The sequence below is a fragment of the Notolepis coatsorum genome, assembly GCF_963971535.1.
Source record: "Notolepis coatsorum genome assembly, chromosome: 5".
NCBI classification, from domain to species: Eukaryota; Metazoa; Chordata; class Actinopteri; order Aulopiformes; family Paralepididae; genus Notolepis; species Notolepis coatsorum.
The window spans coordinates 56,493,220-56,520,957 of NC_140169.1; the positions used below are offsets into that span (position 1 = coordinate 56,493,220).

A 27,738-nucleotide genomic window follows, 5' to 3' on the forward strand; every position below is an offset into this window, starting at 1 on the left:
GATGGCGCTCGCGACGGTGCTCGAGAGGGGCGCAATGCCTTGTTGCGACGATGAAGAATATAGAGTACAAGTCACCTCGAAAAGGGCAGTCGTCGAACAAATAAATAAATACAAAGAAGTGCTCAAGAAAGTTCTGGACGAACAGTCGGACGTCGCCCAAGAGGCGAAGCAACTTTTACTGCAAGAGCTGCTAGTGGTGGGTGTCTGTTGTGTTGGTGTCTGTCTGTTGTGTTGTTTACATACTAGACTAACCTAAATGTTAATTCACTGTTTTGTTCACCATTGATTGATTAAAAAGTGTATTAACAGATTGCAGAATGGGTATAGTACAGCTCAATACATACAATTGTTAAGGGGATGCAGACCAGAGAAAGACTTTCGTCTTGTTTACATCAGGGTCCCCCATTTTCAATTCATCATAACATATTATGACATACATGACATACAGATAGACAGTACTGCTACATCTATACATTTATGACATATAAGATTTGCAAATACAGTACTGTTTGTGATACAAAAAGTGTCCAGAAAAAGAGTGTGTATACATTTGACGTTGACATTGGGGGAGGTTGGGTGGGTGGGTGGGGGCTGTACATTGGAGGTGGGGGGAGGTTGGCTAGGGGGGGGGGGCACTGTACATTGGAATACTGACAAAGCCATACTTGGTCATTTACTGTACAACTGGGTTAGGACATTTGTAGGGGCCAGTTTCGAATAGCAGTCTCCCGTAGGTGTTCTTTGAGAGTATTTTTGAAAGTGGGTAGTGATTCACATTCCTTTACAGCTTTGGGTAGGGTTCCACATTGATGTGGCATAATTGCGAAACGTGTTTAGTCCCTTGTTTGAGCCGAATCTGGGTTTAACATGATTTGTGGAGCTCCCTCTGGTGTTGTGATAGTGGTATTCACTGACCTTTGGGAAGTATTTTGACATGTACATGGGTACCTTGGTCGCGTATTGTATCTTGTAGACCAGGCCCATTGCAAGTTGCTGTACTCTGTCGTCTACTCTAAGCCATCCTAGGTTGTCAAAGTGGGCAGGGGTGAGGTGGGTTCTAGGAGTAAGGTCAAGCAGTAGTCTGACCAGTTTGTTTTGAGATGTTTGTAATTTTGTTTTTAGCGCCTTTGAGGTGCTTTGGTACCATGAGGTGCACGCATAGTCGTAGTACCCTTGAATGAGTGCTCCTGCCAGAGTCTTCAGGGTATTTTATTCTTGTTTACCAGAGAGGAGATCCGGTACAAGAATCGAGTTCGTTGGTTGACTTTTTTTTATTACATTGGATGCCATTTTGTCACAGGAAAGATTAGCCTCTAGGATGGAACCCAGGTAGGTAATTTCATCTTTCCTTGTGACAATATTGTCACCCACTGTAACCGAGAAGCCGTCGGTCTTGCTGACTTTGTTATTTGAACCGAAGAGAATGGACTCTGTTTAGGGCTGGGCGATATGGCCTAAATATGATATCATGATATTTTCTGACCTTTCGGCGATACACGATACACATCACAATGTTTTTATTTTTTTCCCCAAACAATTCATTATGAGGCTTACCAAGACAGTATTTGAGTTTGCAAGCTAACATTAAAGACGAAATAAAATACCCATGCATTTAGCATTTTTATATTATATATTAGATTTGGATTATTAGATTATATATTGCATATATTTAGCAATGAGATATTATATGATTTAGATATGAAATATGATGAATTGAAAATGGGGGACCCTGATGTAAACAAGACAAAAGTCTTTCTCTGGTCTGCATCCCCTTAACAATTGTATGTATTGAGCTGTACTGTACCCATTCTGCAATATGTTAATAAAGTTTTAAATCAATCAATCAATAAATACCATTTTTATGAAACTACTGTATATTTGTATGTCTCTAAATGTTTTGATGAATTGAAAATGGAGGACCCTTATGTAAAAAAGCCGAAAGTATTTTTTTGGTCTTCATCCTCCAGTCCACTATTGTTGTATTGAGCTGTACTGTATTGTACCCATTCTGCAATCTGTTAATACAGTTTTCATTCATTCAATCGGCAACAGAATAATTTTGATTGACAGTCGAGTCTGCCAATTACGTCACACCGCTTGCACCCGCCCTGCTGTTCTTAGCACCAATCGGCAAGCGCTATTCGTTTTTTACATTCCAGAATGTCCTCCATTGATTTTGACGAGAGCTCAACAACAACGGTAGCTCCCCACGGCCGACGAGTCAGATTACCAGCGCACCGCAGCATGACTAAACGAGGCATAATGATTTTACTGCAACGAATGTTATAATAAAAGCCTTTCCATACATCTGTCTGATTGAAAACTTTATTAACAGACCGCAGAATGGGCACGCACAACTCAGCACGGGCTGAGATATGAACGTGTAATGCTTGCTATCTATGTCGTCCTCGGACGTTGCTATGTTCGGGTAAATACGCTGATGTTATTGAACGTGTAACTATATAACGTTAATGCCACAAAACGATAAGTAGTAACTTTGATGCAGTAGTGTGTGGGGGTGGCGTTGTTTGAACGTGTGGACCAGATTGACGCGACACAATCCTCTTGGGCAAAACATCACGATATCCACGATACGTTAAAAAAGTATCGTTAATGAACTGTATCCGATATTTATATAATATCGTCATATCGCCCAGCCCTAAGGCCCCTAACTCTGTTTTGCCCATGTGTAATGATAGTTTGTTGTCGGCGAGCCATATGCAGATTTTGCCTAGTTCTGAGCTGAGGGCTTTTAGAACCTGTAACTTGTTCTTGTCAGAGACCAGCAGGGCTGAGTCGTCCGCAAACAGGAATAAGTTGCAGTCACAAGCTGACGACATGTCATTTGCATAAATTAGGAATAGTAGCGGTCCTAGTATGCTTCCTTGTGGAACACCACAGTTCACTGTGAGGGGGGGGCATAGGGTACGTTTACCTCCACCATCTGTTCTCTCCCCTCCAGGTAGGATTGTATCCAGCTCACTGATAGACTATCAAAACCAATTGCTTTTAGCTTGTCAATCAGAATGGTGTGATTGACAGTGTCGAAGGCCTTTTGTAGGTCCAGCATGACCATGCCGCAGTATTTGCCCACGTCCACCTCTTGTTTGATGTGGTCGTTCAAATAGAGAAGGCATGTGTCAGTGGAGTGGGATGTTCTGAAGCCAGATTGGAATTCGTAGATTCGATTTTTTTCCGCAAGGTACTTTTTGATCTGTTCGTATGCTATTTTTTCCATGACTTTCGAGATGGATGTAAGGATAGAAACAGGGCGGTAGTTGCCTGGGTCTAATTTGCTGCCCTTTTCGTGCAGGGGTGTTATACTCTCGCAATTTTGAAGTCCTTGGGGACGTGTCCCTGTTTTATGGAGAGGTTTATTATGTGTGTGATGACTGGGGTGATGGCGGCTGCTGAGTCTCTGAGGAATTTGGAGGGGATGTTGTCATGGCCAGTGGCCTTGTTCGGTTGGAGGGCGCTCAGTTTTTTTAGTACCTCATCTGTAGTTACCATTTCCAGTTTGAAGTCGTCTTTGTGGACGCCTAGGTTCTTGTAGTATGCTACTATGTGTTCTACCCCATACTGCCCTGAGTGGGAGGGTAGTTTGTTTACCAGTGTTGTGGCTATGTTTGTGAAGAAAGTGTTTAAGTAATTGGCTACATCCAGCTTGTCTGTGATGAGCGTGTTGTCCGTCTTTATGTTTATGTTTGAGAACCTGGTTTTAAGTTTTTTACTGCAGCCTAGTTGATTGTTGAGTAATTTCCAAAGTTCACATGGTTTATTTTTGTTTTCCTCAGTTTTGAGGACATTTTTTTTAGCAGTTTTGATCATGGAGTTTACGTCATTTCTTAGTCTGTTTCTTTCTAGTTTGAGTTCAGTCACGTGGTCTTGGAGTTCACTGCTCGTGCTTTTGGTAAGCTTTGACTGACTTTTACGAAACTCAGAGCATTTTTTGTCTCTGGCTTTCATAGCGTCAGTATTTCAGTGTGCATCCATGGCTCTGCATTTTTAAGATGAGATATTATTACTGTATATTTGTATGTCATAAATGTCTTGATGAAACAGGTGCATGTGATAGTAGAAGACATGATACAGGTCATAGAATTATAGTACAGTGGAGAAGTTAAAATAAAAATAGGTAGTGTACACAAGTACTCTTGAGTATTCACTGACATCTTCAACCTGTCCTTGGAACAGGCTGTCATCCCCACCTGTCTGAAGAAGTCCACCATCATCCCTGTACCCAAAAAATCTACGCCCGCTTGCCTCAACGACTACCGCCCTGTAGCCCTCACCTCCATAGCCATGAAGTGCTTTGAGAAGCTAGTGAAGGGCTACATCTGTTCCTCCCTCCCCATCAACCTGGACCCTCTGCAATTTGCATATCGCCCCAACAGGTCCACGGAGGACGCCATAGCCCATGTGCTGCACACAGCAGCATCACACCTGGACAAGAGGCAGGGGAACTATGTGAGAATGCTGTTCATCGACTACAGCTCAGCATTCAATACCATAGTCCCCTCCAAACTCATAGCCAAGCTCAGGGACCTGGGCTTGAACTATGACCTCTGCCAGTGGGTCTTGGACTTCCTGACGGGCAGACCCCAGGTGGTAAGAGCAGGCAACTGCACCTCCTCATCCATCACGCTCAACATAGGGGCCCCCCAGGGCTGTGTTCTGAGCCCCCTCCTCTACTCCCTGTACACACATGACTGCGTAGCACAGCGGAACAACAACACCATCATCAAATTTGCTGATGACACAGTAGTGGTGGGCCTGATCTCTGCCAACGACGAAAGGGCCTACCTGGAAGAGGTAGAGAACCTGTCACAGTGGTGTCAGGAGAACTGCCTCTCCCTGAACGTCAGCAAAACAAAAGAGATGATTGTGGACTTCAGGAGGTCGGGGGTCAAGGACTACAGCCCCCTCAGCATCGACGGGGCACCGGTTGAGAGAGTGAACAGTTTCAAGTACCTCGGAGCCCACATATCCGAGGATTTGACATGGACCACACACATTGACAGTGTTGTGAAGAAGGCACGACAACGCCTCTACTTCCTCAGGCGCCTAAGGATGTTCCAAGTCAGTCAGAAGATCCTTAGGAACTTCTACTCATGTACAATAGAGAGCATCCTGACTGGCAACATCACCTCCTGGTTTGGGAATAGCACTGCACAAGACCGTAGCAGACTACAAAGAGTGACACGTTCAGCCGAACGCACAATTGGAGGGGGGCTTCCCACCCTCCAGAACATTTACAACAAGCGGTGCAAGGGGAAGGCTAAGAGAATTATTAAGGACTCGAGCCACCCGAACAACTGCCTCTTTGAACTGCTGCGGTCAGGCAAGCGATACCGGAGTCTTAAGGCGAGCACAGAAAGACTCAGAAGAAGCTTCTATCCCCAGGCCATCAGGCTGCTAAACGAACAATAAACACTATGCAACAACCATCAAATGCTCACAGCACACACACCCACACGCACACACTCACTTAAACAAACAACACACTGCAGCACCCACTCTCCACACTTTAGATCACACAAACACACTTTATATTTATTGATAAAGGATTTGCACTACAACTCGTACACCTACTGTAAATTGTACCTAAATTGCACCTCATCCTATTTCTGCCTTGCACTATATAGTATTGTATATTAGTACACTACACAGTATTGTATATTATATGGTAACTCAGTTACGTCTACTCTGCATCGAACATTGTACATATGTCTATATTGAACACTGTGACCTCATTTTTTTACTTCTAATTTACATGCTATACTATGTTATTTTATTTCATACTTATCTTGTCTTGCACAGTCTCTGGAGCGTAACAGTAAGAAGCATTTTGTATAAAAGTATTCTGTACTTCTGTATGACAACTATTAAAGAAACTTGAACTTGAGTATGCGCATATATGCCCTCAGTTATATTTGCCTTACAATATATATATAATCTAACATCTAATCTAATATATAATCTAAATATATGCTATGATTGAGTATACACTATCCAGTAGTATACACAGGTGCAGTATGCATAAGGTATGTATGCTGTGATGTGATGTACTTCATACGTTATACATTGTCCGTAGGTAGTCCGTTTAGGTGGAACTTAAGTCAGACACGCAAAGTGATCATAGTTCCTACTTCTAGTAGTTGGATGTCTGGCAGCGGTCCCTGCCCACTGTTGTGGAGCCTGATGGCCGCTGGTATGAAGGACTGGCTGAGGTGTTTAGTTGAGTGTCGGGGGGGGTATGAGTCTGTGACTGAACGTGCTTCTCATCTTGACTAGCTCATCCTCATTGTAGAGGGGGTGGTGGGAGGGATTCTCCAGGATAGCAGCCAGCTTCCTTCTCATCCCCCTCTCTGCCACCACCTCTAGTCTGACCAGCTCGACTCCCACCACAAAGCTAGCCTTCCTCACCAGCTTGTTCAGTTTGTTGGTGTCCCTCGAGTTGATGTAGCCCCCCCCCCCCCCAGCATGTCACAGCATAGAAGAGGACGCTGGCCACTACATACCGGTAGAACGACTGCAGCACTCTATTGCAAACATTGAAGGACCTGAGACTCCTCAGGATGAGCAGCCTGCTCTGTCCCTTCCTGTAGAGGGCCTCTGTGTTGTCCGACCAGTCCAGTTTATTGTTAAGGTGTACCCCAAGGAACTTGTATGTCTCCACCACCTCCACCCCTCCTGACCACACGCTTCTACTCGCAGCTGGATTTCCACATTCATATTGATGCGCTACAATTAATGTGTTAATTTTTTACACCCATAATACCATAGACTGACATTAGCCATGGAAATTGCACTCATGTCATGGATGGCGTGGAGAAATTCTTACAGAATGTATGTTGATCCTATCATTCTGGACAGTCCAGTCTACAGTTTATAACACAAACAAGTCTCTCCGAAAGATAGAAACTGGAGCAAAGGTACTTGAGTTGCTATATTTACAGCGAGTGTTAGACCAATTCTATTGATTAGATAGAGTAACATTAGGCGGAGTATATGAGAAAGACCTACATGTATGGCTCTGACCGCTTTTCTAGACATTCTAAATGTCTATATTATGTGTAATTAATCAATGTGATAATCAAACCGTAAACAAAGAGGCCTATTAAGATGTTGGATTCTAATATGAAAAACTATGTGATAGTCTATGCCTTACCTTGACCGTGTCTATTTTTTTCTGCTATCTTCTATTTTATGCACATTTTATACTTATTTTATGTCTGCACTATATGCATTGCTCTTGATCTGGCAATTTTGTGCAAATTTTATCCCTGTCTTTTTTTACTGCTGTGAAGCACTTTGAGCTGCAGTTCTTGTATGAAAGGTGCTATACAAATAAAGTGTATTATTATTATTATAATTATTATTAGCCATGCTGATTCTATCGGGATTTATATTGTTTATAGCTTTCAGAGAGTTACTCTTGTTTAGAAATGCTGATTGCAAGAAGAATGACAACACTATTCAATCATCCACATAATGTTCCACATTTCTGTGTGCTATGTGTGAAACGTTAACGGATGTTCTAGATATTTGTTGACATTTTGTTCATCTAATATAATACGGTGTCTTTTTTCTTTTGTGTTGGTAGAACTTTGAGACGGCTGTCCAGGACAACGTCCTGGTGAACGGACAGCCGTGGGACGACGTGCCCGACGACGACGAAGGTGACCTCTGACCCCACTAAGGCTGAGACGATGTGCCATTTGGAAGAATCGATAAATCTGGTCAAAATGATGGATAAATATCGATATTTTTATTAGTATAAAAATAAATATATATATATATTTTAAATATATATATATATATTTAACCCTTTCACTACCACACTACAGAAGGTTGACCCTTTACTATCACACTACAGACGATGGTAAAGGGTTAACCTTCTGTAGTGAATGGGTTAACATGCTGTCGTGTGGCAGTGAAAGGGTTAACCTTCTGTATTGTCGCAGTGAAAGGGTTAACCGTTTGGTAGCGTGGCAAAGGGTTAAACAACAAATGTATGTTCATTTTGCAGCAATTCTTTGTCGTTGCCGCCATCTTCAGTGTTACAGATTTCCCCCATTCACAACGACCACAGTGATCCTTCTCATGTTACAGTCGGTGGTCTCTGGATGTGATGGAGGAGTGCACTGCATGTTGAGTGCACAGTGCAGAGTTGCAATTCAACTGAATTTACATGAAATGGGGACGTTTTAACTAAAACATGCCACAAGACCTAGGGCTAGATCCACAAAGAATGGATTGCACGGAGCAAGTTGCACCCTTACTTAAAATTCATCATGAATTGAAAATGGGGGACCCTGATGTAAACAAGACAAAAGTCTTTCTCTGGTCTGCATCCCCTTAACAATTGTGTGTATTGAGCCGTACTGTATTGTACCCATTCTGCAATCTGTTAATAAAGTTTTCATTCAATGAATCAATCTGCACGCCCGGTGATTGATTGAATGAAAACTTTATTACCAGACAAAGACTTACGTCTAGTTTACATCAGGGTCCCCCATTTTCAATTCATGATGAATTTTAAGTAAGGGTGCAACTTGCTCACGTGCAATCCATTCTTTGTGGATCTAGCCCACAGTATTTCAGTATAGTATACATTTTTTTATTATAATTTTTAGCATTTTTACAGCTTATATTGGTCACGCAGGACTGACAGAGAAGAGGGCGAACGGGAGGAGATGTGGGGAAGACAGGTGTCACCGGGAGCGGGAGGCGAACCCGGCGCGGCCGCGTGGGTGTGCGAGGCACTATGCGGTGCGCCACGAGGGCGCCCCTATAATATTTTCTTTACACATGTCATGAGTCACTGGCTCTTCCTGCTGGTCAGCGCCTCCGCTGCAAGAGAGACACAAGTCTCGCTGGCCAGCAGGAGGAGCCAGTGACTCATGACTTGTGTCTCTCTTGCAAGAGCCAGTGACTCATGACTTGTGTCTCTCTTGCAGCGGAGGCGCTGGCCAGCAGGAGGAGCCAGTGACTCATGACTTGTGTCTCTCTTGCAGCGGAGGCGCTGGCCAGCAGGAGGAGCCAGTGACTCATGACTTGTGTCTCTCTTGCAGCGGAGGCGCTGGCCAGCAGGAGGAGCCAGTGACTCATGACTTGTGTCTCTCTTGCAGCGGAGGCGCTGGCCAGCAGGAGGAGCCAGTGACTCATGACTTGTGTCTCTCTTGCAGCGGAGGCGCTGGCCAGCAGGAGGAGCCAGTGACTCATGACTTGTGTCTCTCTTGCAGCGGAGGCGCTGGCCAGCAGGAGGAGCCAGTGACTCATGACTTGTGTCTCTCTTGCAGCGGAGGCGCTGGCCAGCAGGAGGAGCCAGTGACTCATGACTTGTGTCTCTCTTGCAGCGGAGGCGCTGGCCAGCAGGAGGAGCCAGTGACTCATGACTTGTGTCTCTCTTGCAGCGGAGGCGCTGGCCAGCAGGAGGAGCCAGTGACTCATGACTTGTGTCTCTCTTGCAGCGGAGGCGCTGGCCAGCGCACTGGACGATGCCGTGGTGGAGACGAGCGGGAAGAGGAGCAAACACCCCAAGAAGATCCAGTTCCACGTCGTCAAGGCGCTCCAGGCCCAGCGTGCGCTCATGGTGGGTGTCCTGTTTCACTACTGCCTCGTCCACCACTAGGGATGTCGTGCATGATATTAGAAAGTTCGAACCCGACAATAAATCAAAATGACACCATTCACCATCGTAGCCTATAATAACAGCATTGCATTGGCCCATCAACCGGTTTTAATAAACAAACAGAAACAGTAGTGTGTGCGTCTTTTAGATCAATTAGGCTGCCTCTAAATATAAAAATGTATTAAATAAGAATGGTTTGCTTCACTAAAACTCATCTCCACTAGCCAGGGTTTAGCCGTGCTGTGGCCTCGTCTCCACTAGCCAGGGTTTAGCCGTGCTGTGGTCTCGTCTCCACTAGCCAGTGTTTAGCCGTGCTGTGGCCTCGTCTCCACTAGCCAGGGTTTAGCCAGGGTTTAGCCGTGCTGTGGCCTCGTCTCCACTAGCCAGGGTTTAGCCGTGCTGTGGTCTCGTCTCCACTAGCCAGTGTTTAGCCGTGCTGTGGCCTCGTCTCCACTAGCCAGGGTTTAGCCAGGGTTTAGCCGTGCTGTGGCCTCGTCTCCACTAGCCAGGGTTTAGCCGTGCTGTGGCCTCGTCTCCACTAGCCAGGGTTTAGCCGTGCTGTGGCCTGTCTTGTCTCCACTAGCCAGGGTTTAGCCGTGCTGTGGCCTGTCTGGTCTCCACTAGCCAGGGTTTAGCCGTGCTGTGGCCTGTCTGGTCTCCACTAGGCAGGGTTTAGCCGTGCTGTGGCCTGTCTGGTCTCCACTAGCCAGGGTTTAGCCGTGCTGTGGCCTCGTCTCCACTAGCCAGGGTTTAGCCGTGCTGTGGCCTGTCTTGTCTCCACTAGCCAGGGTTTAGCCGTGCTGTGGCCTGTCTTGTCTCCACTAGCCAGGGTTTAGCCGTGCTGTGGCTAGGGGTGGGACGATGCATCGATCCAGATCGATATATCGATCTATTATCAATTATCAAATAGGATCGATGCAACGTAAAAAGATCGATTCATATTGCAATACTCTTATTTTGAAAATCCCCTCGTGAGCATATCCGCCTGCAACAACAGTAGCTCAGCGCAGCTCAGCGTGTGTAGACGTTAGACAGCATTGCTTCAGAGTCCGCCTATTTTGCCCGAAATAAGTGCCTGTTTTTTTTCCCCCACAAAGGGTCAAATGCATCTAACATGCTTTCCATCCTTGCCATTCCTTTATGCCCATGTCGCGTTAAATACCTAAATTAACGTTGCGTTAGCGTGAGCTAACTAAGCTAAGCTGATAGAGCGATAGAGAACAGCAGAGGTCCACTAGGGACTGGGAAGGAGGGGGGGGTTACTGCATTCTCGAGATAGCCCCACTAACAGGATCTGGCCGGTACTGCACCTTCTGACTCCCAATATGCCTTTTCCAGCCAAAATACAGAGCTGTGATAGGATATTAATATATATATATAAAATATAAAAAAAATGAAAAAAAAACGAACCAAAAACAGTGAACAGGAGGTCTATTTGTATTAAAAACAATAGATTGTTTTTCATTTAAATGTCTGGAAGAGATCAAAAATAAAAATGTCATGATATTTCCATCCATTGCCTTTTTTTGTTGATTTAAATGTTACTGATTGTGTTAAATGGGCATATAATATCGTCTCATATCGATCGCAGGCACCTGAATCGAATCGTATCATATCGTATCGTGGCAGACTTTGTGATATCGGAAAATGTCGTATCGTTGTCCAAAGAATCGATATCGTATCGTGATGAAACTGGTGATTCCCACCCCTAGCTGTGGCCTCGTCTCCACTAGCCAGGGTGTAGCCGTGCTGTGGCCTGTCTGGTCTCCACTAGCCAGGGTTTAGCCGTGCTGTGGCCTGTCTGGTCTCCACTAGCCAGGGTTTAGCCGTGCTGTGGCCTGTCTGGTCTCCACTAGCCAGGGTTTAGCCGTGCTGTGGCCTGTCTGGTCTCCACTAGCCAGGGTTTAGCCGTGCTGTGGCCTGTCTGGTTTCCACTAGCCAGGGTTTAGCCGTGCTGTGGCCTGTCTTGTCTCCACTAGCCAGGGTTTAGCCGTGCTGTGGCTAGGGGTGGGACGATGCATCGATCCAGATCGATATATCGATCTATTATCAATTATCAAATAGGATCGATGCAACGTAAAAAGATCGATTCATATTGCAATACTCTTATTTTGAAAATCCCCTCGTGAGCATATCCGCCTGCAACAACAGTAGCTCAGCGCAGCTCAGCGTGTGTAGACGTTAGACAGCATTGCTTCAGAGTCCGCCTATTTTGCCCGAAATAAGTGCCTGTTTTTTTTCCCCCACAAAGGGTCAAATGCATCTAACATGCTTTCCATCCTTGCCATTCCTTTATGCCCATGTCGCGTTAAATACCTAAATTAACGTTGCGTTAGCGTGAGCTAACTAAGCTAAGCTGATAGAGCGATAGAGAACAGCAGAGGTCCACTAGGGACTGGGAAGGAGGGGGGGGTTACTGCATTCTCGAGATAGCCCCACTAACAGGATCTGGCCGGTACTGCACCTTCTGACTCCCAATATGCCTTTTCCAGCCAAAATACAGAGCTGTGATAGGATATTAATATATATATATAAAATATAAAAAAAATGAAAAAAAACGAACCAAAAACAGTGAACAGGAGGTCTATTTGTATTAAAAACAATAGATTGTTTTTCATTTAAATGTCTGGAAGAGATCAAAAATAAAAATGTCATGATATTTCCATCCATTGCCTTTTTTTGTTGATTTAAATGTTACTGATTGTGTTAAATGGGCATATAATATCGTCTCATATCGATCGCAGGCACCTGAATCGAATCGTATCATATCGTATCGTGGCAGACTTTGTGATATCGGAAAATGTCGTATCGTTGTCCAAAGAATCGATATCGTATCGTGATGAAACTGGTGATTCCCACCCCTAGCTGTGGCCTCGTCTCCACTAGCCAGGGTGTAGCCGTGCTGTGGCCTGTCTGGTCTCCACTAGCCAGGGTTTAGCCGTGCTGTGGCCTGTCTGGTCTCCACTAGCCAGGGTTTAGCCGTGCTGTGGCCTGTCTGGTCTCCACTAGCCAGGGTTTAGCCGTGCTGTGGCCTGTCTGGTCTCCACTAGCCAGGGTTTAGCCGTGCTGTGGCCTGTCTGGTTTCCACTAGCCAGGGTTTAGCCGTGCTGTGGCCTGTCTGGTCTCCACTAGCCAGGGTTTAGCCGTGCTGTGGCCTGTCTGGTCTCCACTAGCCAGGGTTTAGCCGTGCTGTGGCCTGTCTGGTCTCCACTAGCCAGGGTTTAGCCGTGCTGTGGCTTGTCTTGCCCACAGTGAGCGTCTGTATTGTCTTTTAGAACCTGGCTGGCCCCCGGCTGAGACAGACCTTTCACAACCTGGCCAGGCCTGGCTGGGACTGTTGTATCATCACATGACATCATGTTAACCACTGCACCACCGTGCAGCAGATGTGGAAACAGAGCACACGCGGCTGTGGCGTGAGAGGGGGGGTCGCTGTAGAGAAATGTTGAAACGTTTCACTTGAGTCTTAAAACCCCACGATCCATCGTTTCATCTCTAAAACATTATTTCTAGCCTCCCGTCCTGCAGGTGTCGCTCTAGTTTCACTGAGTTTCTGCTGAACTGCTATTGAAACCCAGTGGACCAAATGACATCTGTTAACAGACTGTTCTCCCAGCTGTTAACAGACTGTTCTCCCAGCTGTTAACAGACTGTTATGCTACCTGGCTAGCTAGTGCGCTGTACCCAGCATGCCGTTCAGCGGTGTGACAGTAAATAGGGTCCCCTCTCAATACACTACACAGTGTAGGTGCCGGTAAAAGCAAGGGGAAATATATATATATATATTTTTTTTATTGATCTTTTTCCCCCTCCATTTTCCTCCGATTTTTTCTCCCATCCCAATGTTAGTCGTTATGCCAATTCCCAATCCCCTTCCTGGTCGCTGCGCACTTACCCCCCACAGTCGGTCTGGGAGAGTGGAGGCTATCACGTGCTTCCTCCGACACACGTCCAGCCAATCAACCGCTTCTTTTCACCTGGCAGCGCGGATTCTCATTGAGAGGGCGTAGCGTGTGGAAGGATCACACTATCCCACTCAAGTCCTATCCGCGCTTAGCAGGCGCCCCGGCCGAACTGTAGGAGTCGCTGTTTACAACGACCCGGACCCACCCCGCCAGCTTCTCCCACCCTCTAATACTGCCAATTGTATTAGTGTGAACGGCCAGCCAAGCTGGTGACAACCCCGGAGCTGTGAGCTGGATTCGAACAGGCGAATCTAGCCGCTCCGGGGTTTGGTGACGAACGCAATCTCCGTTACGCCACCTGACCGCCCGGGAAATATATTTTGAGACAAAATGATATTTGCATAAGCTATATATATATTTATATTATTGAATTTAAAAATGAACCCATCCCTACTGTGTGTAATTGTTGTTTTGTTTTCCAGGATCTGTATAAGCCGGCAGTGAAGCCTCTGGAGCTGCAGAAAGATCATGTTCAAGGTAGGGCCGGGCGATATGGCCTAAAAATAAAATCTCAGATTTGTTCACACCACATCCGATTTACGAATCGATTTCTTTCTCTTAAAAACTAGAAACGCGGGGGCGGTCAGGTGGCGTAGCGGAGATTGTGCTCGTCACCAATGCAAGAGGCTGCGGTCTTGACTTCCAGAGAGTCAGCATTGCCTTGGCTCGGGCTGATCGCTATACTAACTCGTTTGGCTGAGTTAGGGGGAGGGGAGCCGTGGGTGGGTCCTGGGCGTTGTGGACAGTGACCCCTACAGTTCGGTCAGGGCGACTGCTCAGCGAGGGTAGGATCTGGAGAGAGGTAGTGCGACCTTCCACACGTTACACTCTCCCGGTGAGAATCTGCGCGGCCAGGCTGGCTGCACATGCGTCGGAGGAAAGCATGTGACAGTCTCCGGCCTCTCGGACCAACAGTAGGGGAAAGTGCGCAACAACCAGGAAGGGGGTTGGGAATTGGCATAACGACTAACAGTGGGATGGGAGAAAATCGGAAAAAGAAGGAGGGGGAAAAAGATAATAAAAAAAAAACTAGAAACGCCAAGGAAATCATAAGCTTTGTTATTATTTGACACAAAAACATTATCAAACCAAGATGAATTTCCCTATTGGGATTGAAGTGCAAACCTAACTTTCACCAATCTTCACTTAAAAAAAGAAAAGAATAATAATATATATATATAAAAGGTTACTCTCGATCAAACAAAGATGAATGTCCCTATTGTGGTGTTATCATAGTTTAGACCATCTATGTGGGCCGGGTCTATTGGTATGACGAACAGGAAGTAAGGTGAGTGCCCGGCCAATAGGAATGGGGCTGGGGACTATGTATAGGAGGGGAGTTCAAGGTAACGGGAGGTTAACTGACGTGATTGCGATGGTAAATAAATGACCAGATCAGTTCACAGTTGTCGTCTCACGTTATTCCAAGAATACGCGACATGGTGTCAGAAGTGCTGTGAAACAGATCAAACGGTCTACCTCGGAGGTGGAATAAAGAGGCTTCATGAGTGACAAGGAGGAGAAAGAGCAGCCAGGTAGAAGTGGAGGTAGCATCATGGCTAACGTACCTGCGGCTACTTTCAACATCCAACCGCCTGAGCCCTTTGATTTCTCCAAGCCGCTCGAGTGGACTAAATGGATCAGGAGATTCGAGAGGTTCCGTCAGGCAAGCAATTTAACTGCAAACACTGAAGAAAATCAGGTAAACACGTTGATTTACTGTATGGGAGATGAAGCGGATGATGTTTTGAGAGGCTTGAATCTCAGTGCTACAGACCAGCTGGAATACGGTAAAGTGCGAGATGGCTTTCAGTCTTTCTTTGTTGTGAAAAAGAACATTGTGTATGAACGTGCACGTTTTAACATGCGCAAGCAGGAAGCAAACGAGACTGTGGATGCATTTATTACTTCACTGTATGGATTAGCAGAGCACTGCAATTATGGGACGTTGCATGATGAGCTAATTAGGGACAGGATCGTAGTGGGACTGGCTAACACACATCTCTCAGAACGCATGCAGATGGAGAAAAATCTAGACCTGGAAAAAGCCATTAACATGGCTAGACAATCAGAAGAGATTAAAAAACAGCAACACACACTGAGGAGCGATGCCGGTTGTGTAAGACTCATGGATAGTGTTAGCTCTATGGACAGAGTGTTTAAAGGCAGGCAGCAGTATGACAAGCCTAGTTTCACCAAAAATAAGAGTTATGGAGCACATAGCAGCCAGAGTAAAAATCAAAACAGCTCACAGTGTTACAAATGTGGGGGCGGACCCCATCCTAAACACGAGCGCCCTGCAAATGAGGTCAGGTGCCATTCCTGTGGGAAAATGGGTCACTACCAGCGTGTGTGCCGTGCTGGTAAGGCTGTGCATGGTATTGAGGAAGAAGAGGAAAGGGGCTATTTTCTTGGCTCTGTGACATCTGAGCAAGAGGCATGGACTGCTGAGATAGGCATAATGGGGAAAAGCATCGTTTTCAAATTGGACACCGGAGCGGATGTTACGGCTGTGTCACAGACAATGTTTAACAGTATATTTTCCCATGCACAGCAGCCTCTTCTCCAGAAAGCAGAGAGACCCTTATTGGGTCCAGGACGGGTTCCGTTGGATGTGTCGGGTTTCGCCAGACTGCAGCTGAGAAAGGGAGCCAAACATACCACGGAGAAAGTCTATGTGGTCAAAAATCTGAGTACGCCATTGCTCGGGTTGCCAGCCATAGTAGCCCTGGGCCTGCTCATCCGTGTCAACAGTGTGGACAAGGGGACCCTCAAGATGAGCTACCCAAAGCTATGCAGTGGGCTTGGTATGGTACGTAGATCATATCACATTAAGCTTACACCCAATGCTGTGCCGATTTCCTTGAAAACCCCCAGGAGAATTCCACTGCCGTTGGTGGGGAAGGTCAAGGAAGAGCTCCAACGCATGGAAAGGCTGGGTGTTATCAGCCGCGTGAAGGAGCCGACCGCCTGGTGCGCCGGCATGGTGGTCGTACCCAAGAAAGAGACAGAGAAGGTGCGTTTATGTGTGGACTTGACAGGCTTGAATGAGTATGTGTGCCGTGAAAAGTACATTTTACCGTCAGTAGAGCAGAATCTCGGGACACTTGCGGGAGCGAAGATATTCAGCAAATTGGATGCCAACATGGGGTTCTGGCAGATTCCACTCACGAAGGAATCAGCCAAGTACACCACGTTCATTACACCCTTTGGCCGATTCCACTTTAACCGTCTTCCATTTGGAATCGCCTCAGCACCTGAACACTTCCAGTGCATGATGGCGGAGGTCATAGAGGGGCTAGAAGGGGTGGTCTGCCACATTGATGATCTATTAGTGTGGGGGCGGGACCAGGAAGAGCATGATGCTCGACTCCATGCTGTGCTACAAAGAGTGGAAAAAGCTGGCCTCACCCTGAATGTGGACAAATGTGAGTTCTCCAAGAGTGAAATGCTTTTCCTGGGTCACATCATCACATCGGAGGGCATCCGCCCTGACCCGAGGAAGACAGAGGCCATCACAGAGTTGGCGGAGCCTAAGAACGTTACTGAATTGAGGAGTTTTCTCGGCATGGTCAATCAGCTGGGAAAGTTCATCCCTCAGCTGGCCGAGACTGATAAGCCGCTTCGGGACCTCCTCTCAAAGAGAAATTGTTGGGTCTGGGACGTGGACCAGGCTATGGCGTTTGAAGCGCTGAAGAAGGCACTGTGTTCTGCTCCTGTGCTGGCTATGTATGACCCGAACAGAGACACTAAAGTGTCAGCTGATGCATCATCATATGGATTGGGAGGCGTTCTTCTCCAGAGAGAGGAGGAGGGATGGAAGCCTGTGGCGTATGCATCACGCTCGCTCAATCCAACTGAGCAGCGTTACGCGCAGGTAGAGAAGGAGGCGCTAGCCCTCACATGGGCCTGTGAAAGGTTCCGGGATTACCTCATAGGGAAACATTTCTGCCTGGAGACCGACCACAAACCCCTACTCAGTCTACTTGGAGCCCAAGCACTGGATCTGCTGCCGCCAAGAATCCAGCGCTTCAGAATGAGGCTCATGCGCTACTCATACTCCATTGTGCATGTACCAGGAAAGTCACTTTGGACAGCAGACATGCTGTCGCGTGCACCTGTGGAGTCACGTATGTCTGCAGGAGATAAAGAGCTGATGGAGAGCACCAACATATACGTGGACTTTGTTCTCGAGAGTCTACCTGTCAGTGCCTCATACATGGGAAACCTGAAAGAACAGCTGAAAGCTGACAGTGTTTGCTCACGTATTATAACACTGTGCACAGAAGGATGGCCAGCGCATGTAAAAGAGGAACCGCTGTTGAAAAATTACTGGCCAGAGCGAGATACACTCACAGTGGAAGATGGGGTACTGTTGAGAGGAGCACGGCTTGTAATACCAGCAACAATGCAAAATGATGTGCTGGCCAAAATACATGAGGGACACCAAGGCGTGGTGAAATGTAAAGCGCGCGCGCATCAGTCCGTGTGGTGGCCAGGACTCGGGCAGCAAATAAATAACATGGTACTCAACTGCAGGACATGTATACAAGAGCGCCATAACCACAGAGAGCCACTCATGGTGTCTGAACGCCCTGAAAGACCATGGCAGAAGTTGGGGGCAGATCTGTTTGTCTTGGGAAGCAAGACATACCTGCTCGTTGTCGACTACTTCTCCAGGTATGTTGAGATTGCACTATTATCTCACACCAGGTCCACCGACATCATCGTTCACCTCAGCTCAATCTTCGCCCGCCATGGCATTCCAGAGGTCCTGATGTCAGATAATGGGCCACAGTTTTCTGGACAGGCCTTCGCGTCCTTTGCAGCTACATATGGATTCAGGCATGTCACCAGCAGCCCGAGGTTTCCCCAAAGTAATGGCGAAGCAGAACGCGCAGTCCAGACGGTAAAGAATCTGCTGAAAAAGGCTGGAGATCCTTATCTGGCTCTACTCGCCTATAGAGCCACACCTCTCCAGAGTGGTTACAGCCCGGCTCAACTTCTCATGGGCCGACGTCTCCGCACCACTGTGCCGACCATTCCCTCCCAGCTGGTTCCTGCGCTGCCGGACTGCAGTGCGTTCGCTCGTAAGGAGGAGAAGAGAGGCGTGGCGGATGCTGAAACTTACAACAAACGTCACCGTGCCAAAGCTCTCAGTGACTTGTCACCAGGAGAACAAGTATGGGTCACTGACGCTGAAGAGTCTGGGACAGTGCTCCAGAAGCACTCCACTCCAAGGTCATACTTGGTGGATCTACCTCAGGGGGTGGTGAGACGCAACCGCCTGCACCTGATACCTCTTCAGACATCTGAGCAGGACAGAGGTTCCCCACTACAGCACCAAACGCCAGAGCCAACTCTTGAGCAGGCTGAGCCAACTCCTGAGCAGGCTCCCATGTCACCGGGTGTGGTATCCCAAGCCGCACCTAAAGGGACTCTCACTCTCAACCCGGTCTGGGAGAACTGTAGTGAAACCTAATAGGCTTGACCTGTGAAAAAAAAAAAAAAAGGGCACAAATGTATAAGACAAATTAAATGTTATGTAAATATGGTATGTAGAATGTAAATGGTATAGTCTAGTATAAGGCACTATGAATAATAATGTTTGGTTAACAGGGTTAAACAGGGACAGACCTTTCTACACAAGAGGCAGAATAATCCTCTAAGGTTTGAGGAGACAAAGGCAGTCTACCCTTTTGTTCTCAAGAAAGGGGAGATGTGGTGTTATCATAGTTTAGACCATCTATGTGGGCCGGGTCTATTGGTATGACTAACAGGAAGTAAGGTGAGTGCCCGGCCAATAGGAATGGGGCTGGGGACTATGTATAGGAGGGGAGTTCAAGGTAACGGGAGGTTAACTGACGTGATTGCGATGGTAAATAAATGACCAGATCAGTTCACAGTTGTGGTCTCACGTTATTCCAAGAATACGCGACACCTATTGGGATTAATAGTGCAATAACTTGCTTTTTCACCAAACTTCACTTAAAACAAATAAAAGGTGCCTCTTGATCATCAAACAAGAATGAATTTCCCTATTGGGATTAATAAAGTGCAAATCTAACTTTCACCAAACATCACTTTTTGTAAAATAAAAGGTGACTCTTAAATTTATTTCTTTTATTATATTTTTAAATCTATTCATTTTTAAAAATCTTCCTAAATCATTCATTCGAATTAATCGATTAATCGCCCAGCCCTAGTTCAAGGTAGTCGCTTATTGCTTCCTCACAAACACAGTGACCCCGGGACAACCGTGGACCACTGGTGTAAAGGTCACGGTACCACGACCCAGGTTGAGGGTCACGGCGCAGGTTGCCTTGGTGTGAAAGGGTTAATGATGACTGATACTGGGGTTTTTAAGAGGCTGACAACTGGGTCATGCTGTAGATTTCAGAACAGTAAGTCAGAAGAGACGTCATTCAACTGAATTTTATAACGTAATATATATTTAATTCTAGTCCGTAACGCTCGGTTACTCCCAACGGTTGGAGGCTGAGAGGAGTAACGTTAGTGGAGACTGAGAGGAGTAACGTTAGTGGAGGCTGAGAGGAGTAACGTTAGTGGAGGCTGAGAGGAGTAACGTTAGTGGAGGCTGAGAGGAGTAACATTAGTGGAGGCTGAGAGGAGTAACGTTAGGAGTGGAGGCTGAGAGGAGTAACGTTAGTGGAGGCTGAGAGGAGTAACGTTAGGAGTGGAGGCTGAGAGGAGTAACGTTAGGAGTGGAGGCTGAGAGGAGTAACGTTAGTGGAGGCTGAGAGGAGTAACATTAGGAGTGGAGGCTGAGAGGAGTAACGTTAGGAGGCTGAGAGGAGTAACGTTAGGAGGCTGAGAGGAGTAACATTAGGAGGCTGAGAGGAGTAACATTAGTGGAGGCTGAGAGGAGTAACGTTAGGAGTGGAGGCTGAGAGGAGTAACGTTAGGAGGCTGAGAGGAGTAACGTTAGGAGTGGAGGCTGAGAGGAGTAACGTTAGGAGGCTGAGAGGAGTAACGTTAGTGGAGGCTGAGAGGAGTAACATTAGTGGAGGCTGAGAGGAGTAACGTTAGGAGGCTGAGAGGAGTAACGTTAGGAGTGGAGGCTGAGAGGAGTAACGTTAGTGGAGGCTGAGAGGAGTAACGTTAGTGGAGGCTGAGAGGAGTAACGTTAGGAGGCTGAGAGGAGTAACGTTAGTGGAGGCTGAGAGGAGTAACGTTAGTGGAGGCTGAGAGGAGTAACGTTAGGAGGCTGAGAGGAGTAACGTTAGTGGAGGCTGAGAGGAGTAACGTTAGTGGAGGCTGAGAGGAGTAACGTTAGTGGAGTCTGAGAGGAGTAACGTTAGTGGAGGCTGAGAGGAGTAATGTTAGGAGTGGAGGCTGAGAGGAGTAACATTAGTGGAGGCTGAGAGGAGTAACGTTAGTGGAGGCTGAGAGGAGTAACGTTAGGAGTGGAGGCTGAGAGGAGTAACGTTAGTGGAGGCTGAGAGGAGTAACGTTAGGAGTGGAGGCTGAGAGGAGTAACATTAGGAGTGGAGGCTGAGAGGAGTAACGTTAGTTGAGGCTGAGATGAGTAACGTTAGTGGAGGCTGAGAGGAGTAACATTAGTGGAGGCTGAGAGGAGTAACGTTAGGAGGCTGAGAGGAGTAACGTTAGTGGAGGCTGAGAGGAGTAACGTTAGTGGAGGCTGAGAGGAGTAACGTTAGTGGAGGCTGAGAGGAGTAACGTTAGTGGAGGCTGAGAGGAGTAACGTTAGTGGAGGCTGAGAGGAGTAACATTAGTGGAGGCTGAGAGGAGTAACGTTATGAGTGGAGGCTGAGAGGAGTAACGTTATGAGTGGAGGCTGAGAGGAGTAACGTTATGAGTGGAGGCTGAGAGGAGTAACGTTATGAGTGGAGGCTGAGAGGAGTAACGTTAGTGGAGGCTAAGAGGAGTAACGTTAGTGGAGGCTGAGAGGAGTAACGTTATGAGTGGAGGCTGAGAGGAGTAACGTTATGAGTGGAGGCTGAGAGGAGTAACGTTATGAGTGGAGGCTGAGAGGAGTAACGTTATGAGTGGAGGCTGAGAGGAGTAACGTTAGTGGAGGCTGAGAGGAGTAACGTTATGAGTGGAGGCTGAGAGGAGTAACGTTAGGAGGCTGAGAGGAGTAACGTTATGAGTGGAGGCTGAGAGGAGTAACGTTAGGAGGCTGAGAGGAGTAACGTTATGAGTGGAGGCTGAGAGGAGTAACGTTAGGAGGCTGAGAGGAGTAACGTTATGAGTGGAGGCTGAGAGGAGTAACGTTATGAGTGGAGGCTGAGAGGAGTAACGTTATGAGTGGAGGCTGAGAGGAGTAACATTAGTGGAGGCTGAGAGGAGTAACATTAGTGGAGGCTGAGAGGAGTAACGTTAGTGGAGGCTGAGAGGAGTAACGTTAGTGGAGGCTGAGAGGAGTAACGTTAGTGGAGGCTGAGAGGAGTAACGTTAGTGGAGGCTGAGAGGAGTAACGTTAGTGGAGGCTGAGAGGAGTAACGTTAGTGGAGGCTGAGAGGAGTAACGTTAGTAGAGGCTGAGAGGAGTAACATTAGTGGAGGCTGAGAGGAGTAACGTTAGTGGAGGCTGAGAGGAGTAACGTTAGTGGAGGCTGAGAGGAGTAACATTAGTGGAGGCTGAGAGGAGTAACGTTAGTGGAGGCTGAGAGGAGTAACGTTAGTGGAGGCTGAGAGGAGTGCTGAGAGGAGTAACGTTAGTGGAGGCTGAGAGGAGTAACGTTAGTGGAGGCTGAGAGGAGTAACGTTAGTGGAGGCTGAGAGGAGTAACGTTAGTGGAGGCTGAGAGGAGTAACGTTAGTGGAGGCTGAGAGGAGTAACGTTAGTGGAGGCTGAGAGGAGTAACGTTAGTGGAGGCTAAGAGGAGTAACGTTAGTGGAGGCTGAGAGGAGTAACGTTAGGAGTGGAGGCTGAGAGGAGTAACGTTAGGAGTGGAGGCTGAGAGGAGTAACGTTAGTGGAGGCTGAGAGGAGTAACGTTAGGAGTGGAGGCTGAGAGGAGTAACGTTAGTGGAGGCTGAGAGGAGTAACGTTAGTGGAGGCTGAGAGGAGTAACGTTAGGAGTGGAGGCTGAGAGGAGTAACGTTAGTGGAGGCTGAGAGGAGTAACGTTAGGAGTGGAGGCTGAGAGGAGTAACGTTAGGAGTGGAGGCTGAGAGGAGTAACGTTAGTGGAGGCTGAGAGGAGTAACGTTAGTGGAGGCTGAGAGGAGTAACGTTAGTGGAGGCTGAGAGGAGTAACGTTAGTGGAGGCTGAGAGGAGTAACGTTAGTGGAGGCTGAGAGGAGTAACGTTAGTGGAGGCTGAGAGGAGTAACATTAGGAGTGGAGGCTGAGAGGAGTAACGTTAGTGGAGGCTGAGAGGAGTAACATTAGTGGAGGCTGAGAGGAGTAACGTTAGTGGAGGCTGAGAGGAGTAACGTTAGTGGAGGCTGAGAGGAGTAACGTTAGTGGAGGCTGAGAGGAGTAACGTTAGTGGAGGCTGAGAGGAGTAACGTTAGTGGAGGCTGAGAGGAGTAACGTTAGGAGTGGAGGCTGAGAGGAGTAACGTTAGTGGAGGCTGAGAGGAGTAACGTTAGTGGAGGCTGAGAGGAGTAACGTTAGGAGTGGAGGCTGAGAGGAGTAACATTAGTGGAGGCTGAGAGGAGTAACGTTAGTGGAGGCTGAGAGGAGTAACGTTAGGAGTGGAGGCTGAGAGGAGTAACGTTAGTGGAGGCTGAGAGGAGTAACGTTAGTGGAGGCTGAGAGGAGTAACGTTAGTGGAGGCTGAGAGGAGTAACATTAGGAGTGGAGGCTGAGAGGAGTAACGTTAGGAGTGGAGGCTGAGAAGAGTAACGTTAGTGGAGGCTGAGAGGAGTAACGTTAGTGGAGGCTGAGAGGAGTAACATTAGGAGTGGAGGCTGAGAGGAGTAACGTTAGTGGAGGCTGAGAGGAGTAACGTTAGGAGTGGAGGCTGAGAGGAGTAACGTTAGTGGAGGCTGAGAGGAGTAACATTAGGAGTGGAGGCTGAGAGGAGTAACGTTAGTGGAGGCTGAGAGGAGTAACGTTAGTGGAGGCTGAGAGGAGTAACATTAGTGGAGGCTGAGAGGAGTAACGTTAGGAGGCTGAGAGGAGTAACGTTAGTGGAGGCTGAGAGGAGTAACGTTAGTGGAGGCTGAGAAGAGTAACGTTAGTGGAGGCTGAGAGGAGTAACATTAGGAGTGGAGGCTGAGAGGAGTAACGTTAGTGGAGGCTGAGAGGAGTAACGTTAGGAGTGGAGGCTGAGAGGAGTAACGTTAGTGGAGGCTGAGAGGAGTAACATTAGGAGTGGAGGCTGAGAGGAGTAACGTTAGTGGAGGCTGAGAGGAGTAACGTTAGGAGTGGAGGCTGAGAGGAGTAACGTTAGTGGAGGCTGAGAGGAGTAACATTAGGAGTGGAGGCTGAGAGGAGTAACGTTAGTGGAGGCTGAGAGGAGTAACGTTAGTGGAGGCTGAGAGGAGTAACGTTAGGAGTGGAGGCTGAGAGGAGTAACATTAGGAGTGGAGGCTGAGAGGAGTAACGTTAGTTGAGGCTGAGAGGAGTAACGTTAGTTGAGGCTGAGAGGAGTAACGTTAGGAGTGGAGGCTGAGAGGAGTAACGTTAGTGGAGGCTGAGAGGAGTAACGTTAGTGGAGGCTGCGAGGAGTAACGTTAGTGGAGGCTGAGAGGAGTAACGTTAGTGGAGGCTGAGAGGAGTAACATTAGTGGAGGCTGAGAGGAGTAACGTTAGGAGTGGAGGCTGAGAGGAGTAACGTTATGAGTGGAGGCTGAGAGGAGTAACGTTATGAGTGGAGGCTGAGAGGAGTAACGTTATGAGTGGAGGCTGAGAGGAGTAACGTTATGAGTGGAGGCTGAGAGGAGTAACGTTATGAGTGGAGGCTGAGAGGAGTAACGTTATGAGTGGAGGCTGAGAGGAGTAACGTTATGAGTGGAGGCTGAGAGGAGTAACGTTATGAGTGGAGGCTGAGAGGAGTAACGTTATGAGTGGAGGCTGAGAGGAGTAACGTTATGAGTGGAGGCTGAGAGGAGTAACGTTATGAGTGGAGGCTGAGAGGAGTAACGTTATGAGTGGAGGCTGAGAGGAGTAACGTTATGAGTGGAGGCTGAGAGGAGTAACGTTATGAGTGGAGGCTGAGAGGAGTAACGTTATGAGTGGAGGCTGAGAGGAGTAACATTAGTGGAGGCTGAGAGGAGTAACATTAGTGGAGGCTGAGAGGAGTAACATTAGTGGAGGCTGAGAGGAGTAACGTTAGTGGAGGCTGAGAGGAGTAACGTTAGTGGAGGCTGAGAGGAGTAACGTTAGTGGAGGCTGAGAGGAGTAACGTTAGGAGTGGAGGCTGAGAGGAGTAACGTTATGAGTGGAGGCTGAGAGGAGTAACGTTATGAGTGGAGGCTGAGAGGAGTAACGTTATGAGTGGAGGCTGAGAGGAGTAACGTTAGTGGAGGCTAAGAGGAGTAACGTTAGTGGAGGCTGAGAGGAGTAACGTTAGGAGTGGAGGCTGAGAGGAGTAACGTTAGGAGTGGAGGCTGAGAGGAGTAACGTTAGTGGAGGCTGAGAGGAGTAACGTTAGTGGAGGCTGAGAGGAGTAACGTTAGGAGTGGAGGCTGAGAGGAGTAACGTTAGGAGTGGAGGCTGAGAGGAGTAACGTTAGTGGAGGCTGAGAGGAGTAACATTAGTGGAGGCTGAGAGGAGTAACGTTAGTGGAGGCTGAGAGGAGTGAGGAGTAACGTTAGTGGAGGCTGAGAGGAGTAACATTAGTGGAGGCTGAGAGGAGTAACATTAGTGGAGGCTGAGAGGAGTAACGTTAGTGGAGGCTGAGAGGAGTAACGTTAGTGGAGGCTGAGAGGAGTAACGTTAGTGGAGGCTGAGAGGAGTAACGTTAGGAGTGGAGGCTGAGAGGAGTAACGTTAGGAGGCTGAGAGGAGTAACGTTAGTGGAGGCTGAGAGGAGTAACGTTAGTGGAGGCTGAGAGGAGTAACGTTAGGAGTGGAGGCTGAGAGGAGTAACGTTATGAGTGGAGGCTGAGAGGAGTAACGTTAGTGGAGGCTAAGAGGAGTAACGTTAGTGGAGGCTGAGAGGAGTAACGTTAGGAGTGGAGGCTGAGAGGAGTAACGTTAGTGGAGGCTGAGAGGAGTAACGTTAGTGGAGGCTGAGAGGAGTAACGTTAGGAGTGGAGGCTGAGAGGAGTAACGTTAGGAGTGGAGGCTGAGAGGAGTAACGTTAGTGGAGGCTGAGAGGAGTAACATTAGTGGAGGCTGAGAGGAGTAACGTTAGTGGAGGCTGAGAGGAGTAACGTTAGTGGAGGCTGAGAGGAGTAACGTTAGTGGAGGCTGAGAGGAGTAACGTTAGTGGAGGCTGAGAGGAGTAACGTTAGGAGTGGAGGCTGAGAGGAGTAACGTTAGGAGGCTGAGAGGAGTAACATTAGTGGAGGCTGAGAGGAGTAACGTTAGTGGAGGCTGAGAGGAGTAACGTTAGTGGAGGCTGAGAGGAGTAACGTTAGTGGAGGCTGAGAGGAGTAACGTTAGGAGTGGAGGCTGAGAAGAGTAACGTTAGTGGAGGCTGAGAGGAGTAACGTTAGTGGAGGCTGAGAGGAGTAACATTAGTGGAGGCTGAGAGGAGTAACGTTAGGAGTGGAGGCTGAGAGGAGTAACGTTAGGAGTAGAGTAACGGGGTTTAGGATTAGTCTTGTCATCGAACTCTAATTTACAATACAGAGTCCAATGACAGGGCAGAGGAGGCCGCTTCAATTTGATGACATTCGTAGTCGGTGAGCGTTCACTGTGATGTTCCAGGAAGGAGAGCGTTCACTCTCTGATGTTCCAGGAAGTAGAGCGTTCACTCTCTGATGTTCCAGGAAGTAGAGCGTTCACTCTCTCTGATGTTCCAGGAAGGAGAGCGTTCACTCTCTGATGTTCCAGGAAGTAGAGCGTTCACTCTCTCTGATGTTCCAGGAAGTAGAGCGTTCACTCTCTCAGATGTTCCAGGAAGGAGAGTGTTCACTCTCTCTGATGTTCCAGGAAGTAGAGTGTTCACTCTCTCTGATGTTCCAGGAAGTAGAGTGTTCACTCTCTCTGATGTTCCAGGAAGGAGAGGGTTCCAGGGTTCGCACAAGGTCCTTGAAGTGCTTAAAGTGCTTGGTTTTTTACCAAAAAAAGTCAAGACCTGGAATTCCTTGAAAACAGCCCATTCTTTAACAAGGTGCTTAAAAAGTCATTGAAATTCAAATCAACCATTCGCATGAAGTTTTGTTCATCCATGATAAAATAGTTCTGAATCAAGAAATATAAATCTTTTCTCTAAAGTGTAACCAATTGTCGGAAATTGGTTTTAAGCCATAAATATTGGATACAAAAATAGTGCTTGAAAAGTACTTGAAAGTCCTTGAATTTCATTTCGCTCTGTGTGTGTGTCACCAGAGAACATCATGAGCAGTCTGTCAGCAGCAGCACCACCTGGCATGATGCAACAGGCCATCCAGACCATGAAGGTAACACACACACACACACACACACTAAAAGAGACTAGAGCAGAACAGGCTCTATTCACCCCAATGACAGATGTTGATGTTTTGGCAGAATGTATCTGTTTATTTTAACCATAGAACTCCAGGTAAATACCGGAGCACGTCTTACTAGTCGCAGGTGTTCTGAACATCTCGACACTGAGTCGACTGGACGACAGCGACGGCAGTGGAGGACAGCGACAGCAATGGACACTAGCTCACTTGTAGACTCATTTAGACTTCTGAGCCTAGACAAGTTCTACTAAAGTGAAATATCCCTTTAAAATAGCCTGTATTGTCTTTTTTAAATCACCGTCTGTGTCTGTCACCAGTCTGTCCAGACGCTGCAGCAGCAAGCGGAAGGCCTCTGTCAGGTCCTCAACATGAAGCCAGACCCCATCTCTCTGGAGATCTACGAGGAAATCTTTGGCAAAGCGGTCCAATCAGACGCTCCGTCGCCCCCTGTGGGCGGGGCCAGCAGGCCCAGGCAGACGATCAAGAGAGCCGTGGAAGATGCGGAAACCATGAACTGCTACGTGTCGCCCAATAAGGGGACGAGATACTCTGATAATTGAAGAATGAATGTTGATCCGACGCGTTTGAAGCCTTGGTTTGT

At 47.5% G+C, this 27,738-nt stretch overlaps 1 protein-coding gene across 1 annotated transcript; it reads left to right on the forward strand.

Annotated features, from left to right (window-relative positions):
• nsl1 (NSL1 component of MIS12 kinetochore complex) lies at positions 1 to 27,716 on the forward strand. The gene is made up of 6 exons (XM_084314857.1): positions 1 to 196; positions 7,607 to 7,682; positions 9,477 to 9,598; positions 14,025 to 14,079; positions 27,037 to 27,107; positions 27,455 to 27,716. Exons 1-6 carry the CDS (start codon positions 2 to 4, stop codon positions 27,695 to 27,697), a joined length of 762 nt encoding a protein of 253 aa, XP_084170983.1. The 5' UTR covers position 1; the 3' UTR covers positions 27,698 to 27,716.
• Positions 27,717 to 27,738: the final 22 nt, after the last annotated feature.